We start from the raw sequence: 16381 nt of genomic DNA on the forward strand, positions 1-16381 counted from the left end.
ATGATCTGGCAACCCCACACCTAGGTATTTATTTACCCAAGTTATATGAAAACCTATGTTCACAGAAAAATCTGCATATTATGGTTTTAATTGCCTCAAACTGCAAACAACCCAGATTTCCTTCTATGAAGTAATTGCAGAAACAAACTGGTACCTCCATACACGTGGAATACTGCACAGTAACTCAAGGAACAACTGATACAAAAACGTGGATGAATCTTGGATGAATCTCAAATGCATTGTGTCACGTGAAAGAAGCCAGACTGAAAGGGCCACACAGCAAGACTGCATTTACGTGATGGGAAAAGCAAGACTCTAGGGAAAGTAAACAAATCAGGTTGCCAGGACTTGGGGGATGGGGGAGGTGTTGCACACAAAGGGATGGGGGGCATTTATTGGCATAATAGAACTACTCTAGATCTTGATTGTGGTGGAGGTTACATGACTGAATGGATTTGTCAGAACTCACAGAACAGCATACACAGTGTACTTGAAAGAGTGAATTTCGCTGTATCTTAATTTTATGTTAATAAAAAAAAATCCCCATTTCCTTCCCAAACAGCATCCCTAGAGGAAAAAAATCTCATGGACCAGGGGCCCTGATGCCAGATGACAATTTTACAGTTACCTAAAATTGTGGCTTTTTTACTTTAGCCCCGTCTCCCCTGAGTCCTGACCCTGGTGGGGAATCAGAGCTGGGGAGTAGAGATGAGTTGCAAGAATAAAAAGGAAGTGGACCCAGTCCCCACCAGCCGCTGCCACTGGAGGACTGCAGCCTGATCTAGGGAGAGGGGAAACTGTATTGTATAAAAATCTGAAGTCTTGCTTACTATGCTAGGCTAGACATTTAGCTGCTAAAATTAGACCCTTATTACAACCCAGAGGCCAGAAAAGCTATGGGATTGGCCTGAATGCAAATAGAGGTGTGGAAAGAATCAGCCCACAAAGGGGATTTGAAGGGATGGTGGGAGAAAGAATAAAGTACTTTATGATCATCTCCCTAGGGAGCCCAGTTTGTTCACAACCACAGATACACAGACAACAGTATGCTAATTACAAATGCCTCTTATCTAATCCCTACAGGTGCTGAATAGGGAACTCCTTATATTCTGAGTGGGTAAGATAGTATTCTTACAGTTAATAGAATATTATAGCAAATGGGCTCTCATGATCCAGTAACAGAGCATATTTCCTGAGAAAGTGAATCAAACCCACTGTACAACATAAATGCAGAAAGGAGCGATTCTGTGATCTCCAAGGTATTCAGATACCACAGACACCACTAGATGGAAAACTTGTCTGTTGTGCACACCACTGTCATTCCAGTGCCTGGAACAGTTGCTACAGAGGGAGAAAACAGTTGTTGACTGACTGCATGAACAGAACTCCAAGATGCAAACAGGAAAATGTGAAACAGGGATAGCTTTTCTTTCTCCAGGCTTGAATTGCAAATTTTATTTAATTACAGTCATAATGATTTTACAGATCAGGGGGCCAGGAACCTATGACAATGGGTTGGGTCCTAGTTCAATAAGGGTACTGAGAATCACCTAAAGTCACCTAGTGAAAAGAATGGGCTATGGTGATCCAAGTAACTATGATTGGAAATCTCTGTGTGAAACACAAACCAGAAGAAAGTTTTGTTCAAATTCTCCATGGAGAATATTTTTATTTATTTATATTCTTGCATACTCTAAAATGCACAGTGTGAATTTCCTTTCTTCAAAAACAGTTGTGAGCCTGGTCAATTTATCTGAGATGAAGGTCTTCAGAAATGTTGCCTTAGGTTTGAGCTAAGCAAGTCACAGAGATTGGTCATGAACTACTACAAAATTACAAGAGATCTAGTTACTATCCAACAGTTGCTAGAAAAGCATTGAGAACCCTACACATACAGCCAGACAGAGAGGGTAACAGAAGAGCAGATGCTATTTAAGTAATGGGATTTCCATATGTAAGGGTCTATGTACAGAATTCTCTTATGCTTAAGTCATTATTTTAAGGGCACTCTAATATAAATACAAGTCTCACTAATATTTATCATTTCTCTTTGGCTCACAAATGCACGAAAATACCATAAACTGCTTTAATATATAAATAAGATACATTACAAATGGGAAGAAAATACAAGACACTTCTTTAACATGGTAAATCTCTGAATATAAATAGGCAAATATTTCATTTACCTACAATTAAACAGTCATTGAGATCATGACACATGTCAGACAACAGAAATATACACAATCTACACAAATTAATCTCCAAAAATACAGCAATAGCACACCTGTAACAATGACTCTTCTACCATTTTTCCCCTAACAGTACACTAATGGGGACGGTGTCACTCTTGTCATCTCATGCTGTCTCTCACCCAGCCATCACCTCAGGAGGGAGAGAAGCCCCGACAATGAGGTCAAACCCCACCCTTGGTCTCTACAGCACAACATTTTGAAAAACATCTTTCCTGAGGGTTTGCTGGGCAAGCTGGTTTGCAGCACGTCTGGCCCCTCAGTAACTGCTGGAGGTGAAGTTAATTATCTGGGAGCAGGAGACATGCTGTGATCTATCATGAAGCCACACGCACTACACATACATATATAGAGAGGTATATATAACTGCACACATATACTGTGTTTTTAATGTGCAACTTTTCAAAAAGAACATTATTTCCTACTAACTATAACAAGCTTAGGTAGGGTTTAAACAATATTCTTCAGGATACTATACTTTTCCTCAATGAAAAGGCCCATGTGTTTCAGCAACTTACAGGGGTTTGTTCTAGGGTGCCAGAGGGGAAAAGGAATTCCCATAAACTCATGTTCTGCGGAGGGCGATTACAGATCCTGGCCCAGCCTTTCTATCTCCTCAACAAGGAAGTCAATGTCAGACTGTGCGGCAGCTGGGTTCGAGATGACCATCCGGAAGAAGTTGGCCTTGTCCCCCTGAGGCTGGTAGCCAACCATGGTCGTGCCTGACTCCATCATCAGGGCTTTGATTTTGGGGGCCACCTTGTGATGAAAAACATAAAGCAAAACTCAAGATGGATATTAACACCACTCCCTTTTTTCACAATGCAACCCATTTCTTAGTTGGAAAAAAGAGCAATTTGATTTTTACTATTTGTGTTTACAGTGACATAAAAACAAAGAAATAGTTTATATCCAAGTTTCTTCAGTGGCTAATATCTAATGACTATTTAAGTCTACCCAATCAAAATTTCCCTTGGAAAGTACTGTGTGACTGAATTTTGAAAGTCAGTCATAAAATAATGACAATAAAATCAAAAGCAAAAACAACTCTATGGGCAACAACACAAATTAAAGCTTCTGTATAATCCAGAGCCCAGGATACTGCCTGGCAGATAGACTGTGCTCAACAAATATTTGTTGAATGGTTAGATGTATGAAATATTCTAGAAATTAAATGTGATACCAATGACTATAAATAATATATACACAAGATATAGGAATCAACAACTAGCATGAATCAGCATTAGAGTAAATTTGAACTTAGTAAAATATATTTTAACAGACACAATTTAATATGGAAGTTCCTTGGAATATGTGTTATTATTTCATTGCCATGCATACAGCCCCTTTAATAAGGAACAGCAGCCTGAGACAGGGACACATCCTTTAGAGCTCCTCATTGTATCTGAACTGCAGCAAGGGGACAACCCAGACCCAAGAAGAATGTAACAAGACAGCTCCCACCACCCAGTCTTTATTTATTTATTTCTCCCTCATTACAAAGGCACATTAAAGTGAGGACATTCTAACCAACAGAAGAAATTGTAGAGAGTTAAATTAAACAAGGAGAGATTCCATACCCTGTGTAGTTTTTCCCGTCGCTCAGGGCTATCTGGAATGCCCCTGAGGCTTTGTGGAATATACCAGAAACAGACGTTTGTATGTTCAGGCTGCAGAGATTTTCACAAACAAGCAAACAAACAAAAAACAAAAACAAAAACAAACCCAGAAATTTATGAGAACTTGAGAGAGAGCTATTCCCAAATCCACATGTACTAGGGAGAACAATGCCTGATCTGTGCAATAATATCTGGCAAGAGAGCTGTTTCCCATAACCAGTTTTCTACAAGACTAAAGTTACCACCTTTAACCATGAAATGTTAAAAAAAATACATTTGGGTAATTAAAAAAAAGAGTATTATCTATCTTGCCATTTTGTAGTGTCTCACATGTAGAAGATCCTCAAAACAGTTTATTTTATTGATACTAAATAATTTATGAGTTTATTATATTGATACTGAATCTTCTCTTGATGACTCAGGATTATCATAATGAACACTGGTTATAAACCATAAGACAGGGCTCACTGAGATGCATAGAGCTGCTTAGTGTTGCTGTCCTGAAGACTCCTACCCGTCTGGAGTTCTGTAGTCTTGATACGTTGTTTTCCGTTTCCCTCCTAGTTGTTGTTTGCCACAACTGTGCCTGCCTCTAACCGACCTAAGACATTACCTTAGTCTTTAATCTGCTGACAGAATGTTTAAAATAGTGTAAATGATCAGAGTGAGGTCCCAGAGGCATGAGTGCTGTATTGTTGGTTTGAACTGCTTTGGGCCCTTTCTTCCTCTTTTTAGTGACTCTCCAGTGTGTTCCTCATAGTTTAGGTTGCTTGATAAATGGAGTTAAGTTGAATGTAGGTGTCATATTATACTGGGTTATGAATGAATTTTCTTTTTTTCAACAGTGGCTCCTATTCCAAATTTTTAAAAATCCATTTGGGGCAGAGACAGTATCTGCTTTGGTTGCTGCTTACATAATCCAGCTCCAGACACAAAGCGGGCACTCAGTCAATACTGGAATGACAAGTCCTTTATAGTGTGCTATGTAGACATGAACACAGGGCAGAGACAATTTTATCCTCCTATCTCCTCATAATGAATCTATGAATCTAGGTAAAGTAGAACCCCATTTTAGAACCAGTCTTGGGAGATGAGGATTTATCCATCCTGTAAGCTTCTTGAAACTGAGAAGTACTCTATCATGGAGTTCAACACAATCTAAGAATTATAAAAGATTCAGATCTGCCAAAGAAAGACCTCTTGACTGCAGAGGGCCGGCCAAGAGCTACACCATTTTAGAAGAGAATGAGAAAAGTCATCCCAGTGCTACCAGAAGAAAAGTTCACAGACACAGAGGGAATTAAACAAAAAGTGTATACAAATGGAAACTCAGAAGCAGCTCCTGGCAGTGTGTGGAAATAAGCCTTCAGGAACTCCCTGCAATAGATTTTCTGGAAATGATGTGCATCTAGTCCATGGTGACAGCTTACCTCACCATCAAAAACCATCTCAAATTCATCTCTGTTTTTAATCTTGGCATGGAGGTATTCAGCCAGTTCCAAGCATTTGTTGATCTGATTTTCAAATCCCACTGTGCCCTGTTTAAGGAAAGAAAACATAATGTGATGGGCATTTGAGAAGGCTATGTTGTCCTTGTCTATTGGAAAAACACTTCAGAGTATTCTTGGAGATGATTATGAAGAGTCATCTAATTAAATGTGTATGGCTTCTTCACAGCTCTGTATGCAACAAAATGCCTACTGTCTTTTGAAGACACTTGAGTCTCTGGGCAGTTATTCTTAATAGGGCTTTTAGCTTCCTGCTAGTTATTCACAGCTGGACCTGCAGCCTATTTCTGGTTTGCTTTAGGGTAGTGCTACTAGCAGTGTCATCTATGGGCTGAGGCCAGTCCACAGACTGTAACTAGTTCATGATAAGACGAGTATAGAAATTGAGGTTAAGCAGTAAGAAATCTTAATAGCAATTTGACACAGTAATTTGATGTCTACTGATTCAAAAACTGGTATTTGTACTTTGTAAGGTTTATTTCATTTTTCTAACAACTTGTCTTTATTGTATTGGTCTATGAGAAATTTAAAAAACAAAATAATGGGTTTTTTACTACAGTGAAAAATACTACTTTAGAACCTACCTTCCCTGGCAATAGGTCCTAGCCAAGCATATCCCCATACTTCCAGGCAGGCTACCTTCCACATAACACAGTACTGTCCCTTTTTGATGACAGGAAGACAGGCAGATGGGGAAGCTATTGGTCTCAGTACATGCCCTGAGATTGTAATGGCTCCAATTATTGACCAACTGGTTGAGCGTGAGTTTCAAAAGCCAGCATGGCTGATTAGTAGCAGCAGTATGGGTCGTTGAGGGGGCTGGTGTTAACAAGGAGAGCAGATGCACAAGGCTGGCCTGTGGACTGCTAACACACCTGGGTGAAGCCCAACACCAGCAGAGCATGAGCCTCTCCAAGCAGGGCACTGCTCGTGTATGGTCACTGCTGAGTGTACACCCTGCTGAGCGTACTTTCCACTTCGGAAACGCCTGCACCAGGATCCCACCTCAGCAACTAGTTCACCAGGAGCCAAGCTCCTGGCAGACAGTTCAAGAGGTTATGGTCATGCAAAACAAAGACACACGTTACTGAGACAAGCCACGTGGTCAGTATATTTCTAAATGATAGGGCTCTTTGTTATGTGGAAATTTATGGCTATTTGCATGCTTAAAATACCTATGATTATTTTGTGGCAGAAACCAAATTCAGACTATTTGTACATTAAGACAAAATGACTTAGTGAGGAAAAAGAATAATCCATCAAATTATTCCTACAGAAGAAACATTTGACTAGATGTTTTGCTGGAAAACCTTGCTTTTTTTGGTATTAGTAGACACAATCTTAAACATGAAAATTATTAAAATTAATTTACAGTAGGTAAATAAAACAGTTGTAATATCAAACTGTGAAATCAAAACCACCTTTACTTGATTGAATAAAAATAAAAACACTCTTAAAACAAATAGTCAAGTGGTAATCCTCTCCCTCATCCAAATCTTGGGGGAAATTCCAATAGTTTCATTTTTTTCTAGTTTAGACATAGAAATGCAACCCAAAAGATAGATGAATGCAGACATAGCATTCTTCAGATACAGGATTTCTCAGAATAAAGTATACATTTTTGAGAATAGTGTGTTAAGTACACATAATGGGAAAGCCATCATTTAAATGGAACTTAAAACTGTCACATATATCTCATGATTTGAGGCCTCATAAAGGAATTCAGGGTTCTGCACAGAATAATGCAGTAATTTCATCATTTTCTCTACATCTGCACTAAATAATTTCAGCATCCCTAAAGGATTGCTGTAGAAGTCCTTATCTTAGCATACTTTTTGGTTGTTTTAAGAGAAAGTTGTAAGATACCTTCATGCTAATTCAAACTGAGGAGACTGAATGGGAGGAAAGAGAATTTGAAATAAGGGATAAAGTGATTTCATTTGCAGACCAGGAAAATTCGGTTAACTCAACTGTCTTGACATTGATTACACAAATCCTGAATTATCTGTGATAAATCTTTGCCTGTCTGTTGCCAGTCAGCCTGTGCAATTACATTTCTGCTCTATGTCCTAGATTCCTTCCTTCATACCTTTGCCTTCCACATCAGCCAGAACTTGAAAATGTCCACGTGGCGGCCACACTGAATTGCCTTGTCCCCAGTGTCATAGGAGACGTCATACTGCTTGTCCGGCTGGAAGAGGTATCCTGCACACATCTGGTTGCACCCTTGCAGTATACCCTATCACAGAAATCAAGACAGGTGTGCATTTATATTCATGGGTGAGAGACATGGATGACTTTGAAACAGGTTTGTGGGAAGGAGGGACTTGCAGTCACACGCAACTTTTCTCCTAACACCTTTATGAACATTCCAAATGTCCTTCTCTAAAACCACCCCTGGAGAAACATTTGCCCCTCTCCCTTTGTCATTCTGATTAGAATATGGTCTTTTGTCTCAGATGCTTACAACAAGAGCATCACTGTCCCTCCGAGGGGCATGTGGAAATGCGTGGGGGTGTTTGGGTTTGTTTCCAAGACTGGGGAGTGCTCAGGCATTCAGTGGGCAGGGGCTAAGAAGGTAGACTTCCTGCAGAGGGTGTGATAGTCTCGGGCTATGAAGAATTTTCCTCCCCAAAAGCACCCCTCAAAAGTCTTCCAGTCTTTTCCAGGAACTGCTATCAAGTTAACAGGGACTCGGTAAGAGAGGGATTAAAGATGGCGGCGTGAGAGGTGAGACAGAAGCTTCCTCCTAAAACAGCATATAATACGAAAATATAATTAATACAACTAATCTTGAAAAAGCAACAGGAAAGAGGACTGCCCCAAACTGCATACACCTGGAGAAAAGACCAGACCTCACAGAACAGGGTAACGTACCAAAGCTGTGGCCCCACGGGACCCAGGACCTTCCCCCACCACAGCTCACAGGTGGAAGAGAAATGGAGCAGGGAGGGAGTGGAGGCCTGGGACTGCTGAATACCTAGCTCCAGAGATCTGCCCTGGGACCACAAACCTATATTTCATGGTGCTTTCATGATACTCTCATGATTAGGGGATTGGAAAGCTAAGACAGGCAGAATTCCTGGAGAGACTGAGATTCCAGCCACTTGTGGAAAGCAGGGATCCATATCTGGCTGCTCTGGGACAAAGGAAAGGTGGGACATCTGAGAGGCTTCCTAACAAGGAAGCCCTTAGCAAGAGGGCTGCTAAAGGGGCAAGGACTGCACAGAGCTTACTGCTCAGGAGAAAGGACAGGTAGACAAAATTGTCCGGGTGCACTCTGCCCAGCAGGTTGGGAGCTTTCACTATCTTCAGGTGCTCCAGCTCCCTGGCTGGCTACACAGCTCCAAGGACCCCCTCTGTGATAGGCAGCCTACTGGGCCTTTCTCCCGGCCAGCCCCACCTGACTTGCAAACCTACCCTGGCGTTAGGCCAGGCAGAGGGAAGATATGTCTACAGTAACTACAAACGCAAAGCACAGAGGCTCTATGCTCGGCCCACGTGTTCAGGCAGTGGAGACAGGCATAGCAGCCAGGAAGCAGGAAACGGCTCTTTCCTCCCCTGAGGCACCAACACCACTCCCCTGCGAGCCCTGACATTGCTTCAGGGGCTGATAAGCTCCAGAGAGTAGAGCTTCTGGACACTAGAGGGCACCATATACAAATATGATATGCCAAAGGAAACTGGTTCAGAGTAAAATTATTATTACAACTCCTGAGAAAGATGACATTGACCTCATGAATATTCCTGAAAGGGAGTTCAAAATAAAAATCATTAACATGCTCATGGATGTATGGAAAGATATTCAAGAACTCAGGAATGAATTCTGATAGGAGATCCAATTGTTGAAGAGCACAATGGAGGGTATTAAAAGCAGATTGGATACAGTGGAGGAGATGATAAATGAAATAGAAACTAGAGAAGAGGAATACAAAGAAGCTGAGACACAGAGAGAAAAAAGGATCTCTAAGAATGAAGGAATGTTGAGAGAACTGTGGGACCCATCCAAAAAGAACAATATTCACATTATAGGGGTACCAGAAGAAGAAGAGAGAGAAAAAGGGATAGAAAGTGTCTTTGAGGAGGTAATTGCCGAAAACTTTCCCAATCTAGGGAAGCAGATAGTCTCTTAGGCGATGGAGATCCACAGATCTCTCAACACAAGGGACCCAAGGAAGACACACCAAGACATATAGTAATTAAAATGGCAAAGATCAAGGATAAGGACAGACTATTAAAAGCAGCCAGAGAGAGAAATAAGATCACATACAAAGGAAAGCCCATCAGGCTAACATAAGACTTCTCAGCAGAAACCTTACAGGCCAGAAGGGAGTGGCATGATGTAGTTAATGCAATGAAGCAGAAGGGCCTCGAACCAAGATTACTTTATCTGGCAATATTATCTTCTAAATTTGAAGGAGGGATTAAACAATTTCCAAATAAGAAAAAGCTGAGAGAATTTACCTCCCACAAACCATCTGTACAGTGTATTTTGGAGGGACTGCTATAGATGGAAGTGTTCCAAAGGTTTAATAGCTGCCACCAGAGATAATAAAACCACAGTAAAGAAAGTAGAATGGCTAATTATGAAGCAAATGCTAAATTAAATTAACTATCCCCAAAGTCAATCAAGGGATAGACAAAGAGTACAGAATATGATACCTAATATATATAGAGAATGGAAGAGGAAGAAAAAGGAGGAGAAAAAGAAAAGAACCTTTAGATTCTGTTTGTAATAGTATATTAAGTGAGTTCAGTTAGACTCTTAGATAATAAGGAAGTTAACCTTGAACCTTTGGTAACCACGAATCTATAGCCTGCAATTGCAATAAGTACATAGCTATCAATAACCACCCTAAATGTAAATGGGCTGAAGGCACCAATCGAAAGACATAGTGTCACTGAATGGATAAAAAAACAAGACCCATCTATACACTGCCTACAAGAGACTCACTTTAAACCCAAAGACATACACAGACTTAAAGTGAAGGAATGGAAAAAGATATTTCATGCAACTAATAGGGAGAAAAAAGTAGGAGTTGCAGTACTTGCATCAGACAAAATAGACTTCAAAACAAAGAAAGTCACAAGAGACCAAGAAGGACATTACATAATGATAAAAAGGTCAATCCAACAAGAAGATATAACCATTATAAATACCTATGCACCCAAAACAGGAGCACCTACATATGTGAAACAAATACTATAACAGAATTAAAAAGGGGAATAGATTGCAATGCATTCATTCTAGGAGACTTCAACACTCCACTCACTCTGAAGGACAGATCAACCACACAGAAAATAAGTAAGGAGACAGAGGCACTGAACAATATATTAGAACAGATGGACCTAACAGACATCTATAGAACTCTACACCCAAAAGCAACAGAATACACATTCTTCTCAAGTGCACGTGGAAGATTTTCAAGAACAGACCACATTCTAGGCCACAAAAAGAGCCGTGGTAAATTTAAAAAGATTGAAATTGTACCAATCAGTTTCTCAGACCACAAATGTATGAAACTAGAAATAAATTATGCAAAGAAAATGAAAAATCCCACAAACACATGGAGGCTTCATAACATGCTCCTAAACAATCAGTGGATCAATGACCAAATAAAAACAGAGATCAAGCATATATGGAGACAAATGACAACAATAATTCAATGCCACAAAATCTGTGGGATGCAGCCAAGGCCATGCTGAGAGGAAAGTATATTGCAATACAGGCCTACCTCAGGAAAGAACAATCCCATATAAGCAGTCTAAACTCACAATTAACGAAACTAGAAAAAGGAGAACAAAGTAGGCCAAAAGTCAGTAGAAGGAGGGACATAATAAAGATTAGAGCATAAATAAATAAAATCGAGAAGAATAAAACAATAGAAAGAATCAACGAAAGCAAGAGCTGGTTCTTTGAGAAAATAAACAAAATCGATAAACCCCTAGCCAGACCTTTCAAGAAAAAAAGAGAGTCTACACACATAAATGGAATCAGAAATGAGAAAGGAAAAATCACTATGGACACCACAGAAATACAAAGAATTATTAGAGAATACTATGAAAAATTACATGCTAACAAATTGGATTACCTAGAAGAAATGGACAACTTTCTAGAAAAATACAACCTTCCAAGGCTGATCTAGAAAGAAACAGAAAATCTGAACAGATCAATTACCAGCAATGAAATTGAACTGGTAATCAAAAACCTACCTAAGAACAAAATGCTTCACCACTGAATTATACCAAACATTTAGTGAAGACCTAATACCCATCCTCCTTACAGTTTCCCAAAGAGTAAAAGAAGAGGGAACACTTCCAAACTCATTCTATGAGGCCAGCATCACTCTAACACCAAACCAGGCAAAGACACCACAAGAAAAGAAAACTGCAGACCAATATACCTGATGAACATAGATGCAAAAATACTCAACAAAATGTTAGCAAACCAAATTCAAAAATACATCAAAAAGATCATCCATCATGATCAATTAGGATTTATTCAAGGGATGCAAGAATGGTACAACATTCGAAAATCCATCAACATCATCCACCACATCAACAAAAAGAAGGACAAAAACCACATGATTATCTCCATAGATGCTGAAAAAGCATTTGACAAAATTCAACATCCATTCATGATAAAAGCTCTCAACAAAATGGGTATAGAGGTCAAGTACCTCAACATAATAAAGGCCATATATGACAAACCCACAGCCAACATTATACTTAACAGCGAGAAGCTGAAAGCTTTTCCTATAAGATTGGGAACACGACAAGGATGACCATTCTCCTCACTTTTATTCAACAGAGTACTGGAGGTCCTAGCCACGGCAATCAGACAAAACAAAGAAAGAAAAGGCATCCCGATTGGCAAGGAAGAAGTTAAACTGTCCCTGTTTGCAGATGACATGATATTGTACATAAAAAACCTTAAAGAATCTACTCCAAAACTACTAGATCTAATATCTGAATTCAGCAAAGTTGCAGGATACAAAATTAATAGACAGAAATCTGTGGCATTCCTATACACTAACAATAACTAGCAGAGAGAGAAATCAGGAAAACAATTCCATTCACAGTTGCATCAAAAAGAATAAAATACCTAGAAATAAACCTAACCAAGGAAGTGAAAGACCTATACTCTGAAAACTACAAGACACTCATGAGAGAAATTAAAGAAGACACCAATAAATGGAAACACATCGCGTGCTCATGGATAGAAGAATTAATATGGTCAAAATGGTCATCCTGCCTAAAGCAATCTACAGATACAATGCAATTCCTATCAAAATACCAAAAGTATTCTTCAACGAACTAGAGAAAATCATTCTAAAGTTCATATGGAACCAAAAAAGACCCTGAATAGCCAAAGCAATCCTGAAAAGGAAGAATAAAGCTTGGGGGATTATGCTCCCCAACTTCAAGATCTACTACAAAGCCACAGTAATCAAGACAATTTGGTACTGGCACAAGAACAGACTCAAAGTCCAATGGAACAGACTAGAGAGCCCTGACATAAACCCAACCATATGTGGTCAATTAATATATGGTAAAGGAGCCATGGACATACAATGGGGAAATGACAGCCTCTTCAACTGCTGGCGTTGGCAAAACTGGACAGCTACATGCAAGAGAATGGAACTAGATTATTGTTTAACCCCATACAAAATAGTACACTCAAAGTGGATCAAAGATCTGAATGTAAGTCATGAAACCATAAAACTCTTAGAAGACAACATAGGCAAACATCTCTTGAATATAAGCATGAGCAACTTCTTGAACGCATCTCCTCGAGCAAGGGAAACAATAGCAAAAATGAACTCATGGACTACATCAAACTAAAAATTTTCTGTATGGCAAAGGACACCATCAACAGAAGTAAAAGGCATCCTACAGTATGGGAGAATATATTTGTAAATGACATATGTGACAAGGGGTTAACATCCAAAATATATAAAGAACTTACATGCCTCAACACCCAAAAAGCAAATAATCTGATTAAAAAATGGGCAGATGATATGAGGAGACAGTTCTCCAAAGAAAAAATTCAGATGGCCAACAGACAGATGAAAAGATGCTGCACATCACTAATCATCAGAGAAATGCAAATTAAAAGCACAATGAGATATCACCTCACACCACTAAGGATGGCCAGCATCGAAAAGACTAAGAACAACAAATGTTAGCAAGGATTCGGAGGAAGGGGGACCCTCCTACACTGCTGGTGGGAATGTAAGCTAGTTCAACCATTGTGGAAAGCAATATGGAGGTTCCTCAAAAAACTAAGAATAGAAATACCATTTGACCCGGGAATCCAACTCCTTGGAATTTACCCAAAGAGTACAACAACCTCCAGATTCAAAAAGACATATGCACCCCTATCTTTATCGTAGCATTTTTTACAATAGCCAAGATATGGAAGCAACCTAGTGTCCATCAGTAGGTGAATGGATAAAGAAGAAGTGGTATATATATACAATGGAATACTATTCAGCCATAAGAAAGAAACAAATCCTCCCATTTGCAACAACATGGATGGAGCTGGAGGACATTAAGCTCAGAGAACTAAGCCAGGCAGAGAAAGACAAGTACCAAATGATTTCCCTCATTTGTGGAGTATAACCACGAAGCAAAACTGAAGGAACAAAACAGCAGCAGACTCAGAGACTCCAAGAAGGGACTAGTGGTTACCAGAGGGGAGGGGTGTGGGAGGGCAGGTGGGGTGGGAGGGAGAAGGGGACTGAGGGGTATTATGTTTAGTACACATGGAAGTCATGGGGAGAACAGTGTAGCACAGAGAAGACAAATAGTGGATCTGTGGCATCTGATGTACAGTGACTGCATTGGGGTATGGGTGGGGACTTGATAATAGGGGTAAATGTAGTAACCACATTGTTTTTTCAAGTGAAACCTTCATAAGAGTGTATATCAATAATACCTTAATAAAAGATTTAAAAAAAACTTAACAGGTACTCTGCTTCAGAAGTAGAGATCTTGTGCAGGTTCTGGCTCCTACTGGCTGGAGCCAGGCTTACTGGAATGTCGTGGTATACCAAAGTGTTCCTTGAACTACAGTGCTTTCAAAGGCAGGGGCCATTACTGGATGCCTGAGGAAGGGAATAGACTATCTCATTTACAGAGGCTTTTTGGCCAACAGTCCTTGTTCCCCTGAGCTGATAACTCTAGTTGTTGTTCCGCAGAACTTACTCCAGCTCTTGGGAGCACATGTTCATGCTAGGAACCTGAGGTATGCTCCAGTGACCACTCTGTGTCCTCACTGAGGTTAAGAGTTGGGGGCTCACCCAGTTTCTCTCACTTTTGTCTGCACAAACATGATGGAATGTAAAATGAAATACCACCCTCACAGCCTGCCCCTGACAGGGCCCCGTGCTCTGACAGGGAGGAAGGGCGCCCCGAGCACCAGTCAAGGGGAGGTGCTGGGCCATCTGTGGGCTGGTGGGAGAGCAGCAGAGAACAGCAGTGGCAGTCGTTGTGGGGCAGTGGGGCAATTGATCTGGGGAGTTCCTGAAGCACTGTGAGAGGACCCCATGCTTTTCCCCTCGTGTGTCTTCTGCAGGATATGCGGGCCCCCAGCTCATCTCTGTGGAGGCGGTACTGACCTTCTCCTTTATGAGAATGGCAGAGCACTGCAACAGCACACCCATCATCTTGTGAGGGTTCCAGGTGACTGAGTTGGCCCTGAAAGAAGCACACAATCCTCTGAGAACGCACAGGAGTCAGCAAGAGGCAACTGTCCTCTTGAGGAAAACACTGCCCATTGCAATTTTAGTTGGAACACATTTTTGACACCTCATCTCCTAAATTGACTAGTCAACATAAACAAATATTTTGCTGGCAGTCTCAGGGTACTAAGTTGCAGACTGCCTTGTCTAAATAACTGCTATTTATAATAGCTCACATTTATGAAGAACATTTACGTGGCCTATTGTTCGGAGAGCTTTATAGGCATTATATCAGTATGATGCCATGGTTGAGAACTTGGGCTTTGGAACCAGACTATCCAAGTCTGAACATGGCTCTGGCCTCTGCCAGTTTGGACAAGTCACGTGACTCCTCTGTGCCTCAGTTCACCCACCTGTAAAGTTGGAAGAATAGTATATATCTCACAAAACTGAATAAAGGATAAAATGAGTTAATAAATACAAATGCTAATAACTGTGTTATGGTACTTATTTCTCACAATAACCTATGATGCAGGGGCCATTATCACCTCTATTTTAAGAGGAGGAACTGAGATATAAAAGGGTCAAATACATTACCCAAAGTCACACAGCAGGGAGGTGCTGGAGCCAAGATTCAAGTCCAGGGAGTCTAATTGCACAGCGAGTGCTCCCACCCCCTCCACTAGCCTGCATCCCTGTAGGCAGCAAACCCTGGCTTCTTTCTGCCTTCTTTTTATTTGTAGGATGGGCTGGTGATGCTGACCTACCTACTGAGGAGATAGTATGAAGACTGATATCTAAAAGCAAGGATCAAGTGGATAATTCTAGACTTTGACTGCTGAGCGATTTCGTGTAAATGCTAAATGAACGTGTATTGCCAGGTGGGGCTGCATCACTCTGTCAGATGTGGTGAAACGGCTCAGGAGTGCACTGGTTGGGACATTATGCTAACAACTAAGGATGATGTCTGATGATTAAAATGTGGGTAACTTGCTTCAGTGGTTTACAGATTCCTTCCTGGCCCTCAGCTGGGCTATGCACTTTAATACCTGTGAAGGATGTTTTCCCCAGACACAGCAATTGGCTCAGAATTATACTGCCTCTGTTCTCCCTAGAGCAAAATCCTTGCTGTGAATTTTTAACCTCTTCTTCTTGCTTAGGTCCTTTAGAGGGAAAAACACTTTGTGCATCTTGACTATAAATAAGATGTGCACTGTCTTTCAAGGACAAGAGAGAAAGGCCTGAAGTACTTTTCCCATAAGTGCTTATAAATAAAAGCTTTGTGAAAGATCCGTGAAAAGTTCTAAGAAAAGTTGACT

The 16381-nt window shown here is 40.5% G+C and overlaps 1 protein-coding gene across 2 annotated transcripts in view; it reads right to left on the bottom strand.

The window, feature by feature from the left end:
* Positions 1 to 1420: 1420 nt before the first annotated feature.
* Positions 1421 to 16381, bottom strand: part of GAD1 (glutamate decarboxylase 1) — a 44220-nt gene continuing 29259 nt past the window's right edge. For both annotated transcript variants that reach the window (XM_036888097.2, XM_036888095.2), the window contains 5 exons: positions 15000 to 15078; positions 7466 to 7615; positions 5299 to 5406; positions 3830 to 3919; positions 1421 to 3008 (listed from right to left, as the gene is read on the bottom strand). In XM_036888097.2, the coding sequence (XP_036743992.1) occupies positions 2835 to 3008; positions 3830 to 3919; positions 5299 to 5406; positions 7466 to 7615; positions 15000 to 15078 (601 nt within the window). In that variant the 3' untranslated portion in view covers positions 1421 to 2834. The remainder of the gene's footprint in view (positions 3009 to 3829; positions 3920 to 5298; positions 5407 to 7465; positions 7616 to 14999; positions 15079 to 16381) is intronic.

This window comes from Manis pentadactyla, chromosome 6, assembly GCF_030020395.1.
Source record: "Manis pentadactyla isolate mManPen7 chromosome 6, mManPen7.hap1, whole genome shotgun sequence".
Lineage (NCBI taxonomy): Eukaryota > Metazoa > Chordata > Mammalia > Pholidota > Manidae > Manis > Manis pentadactyla.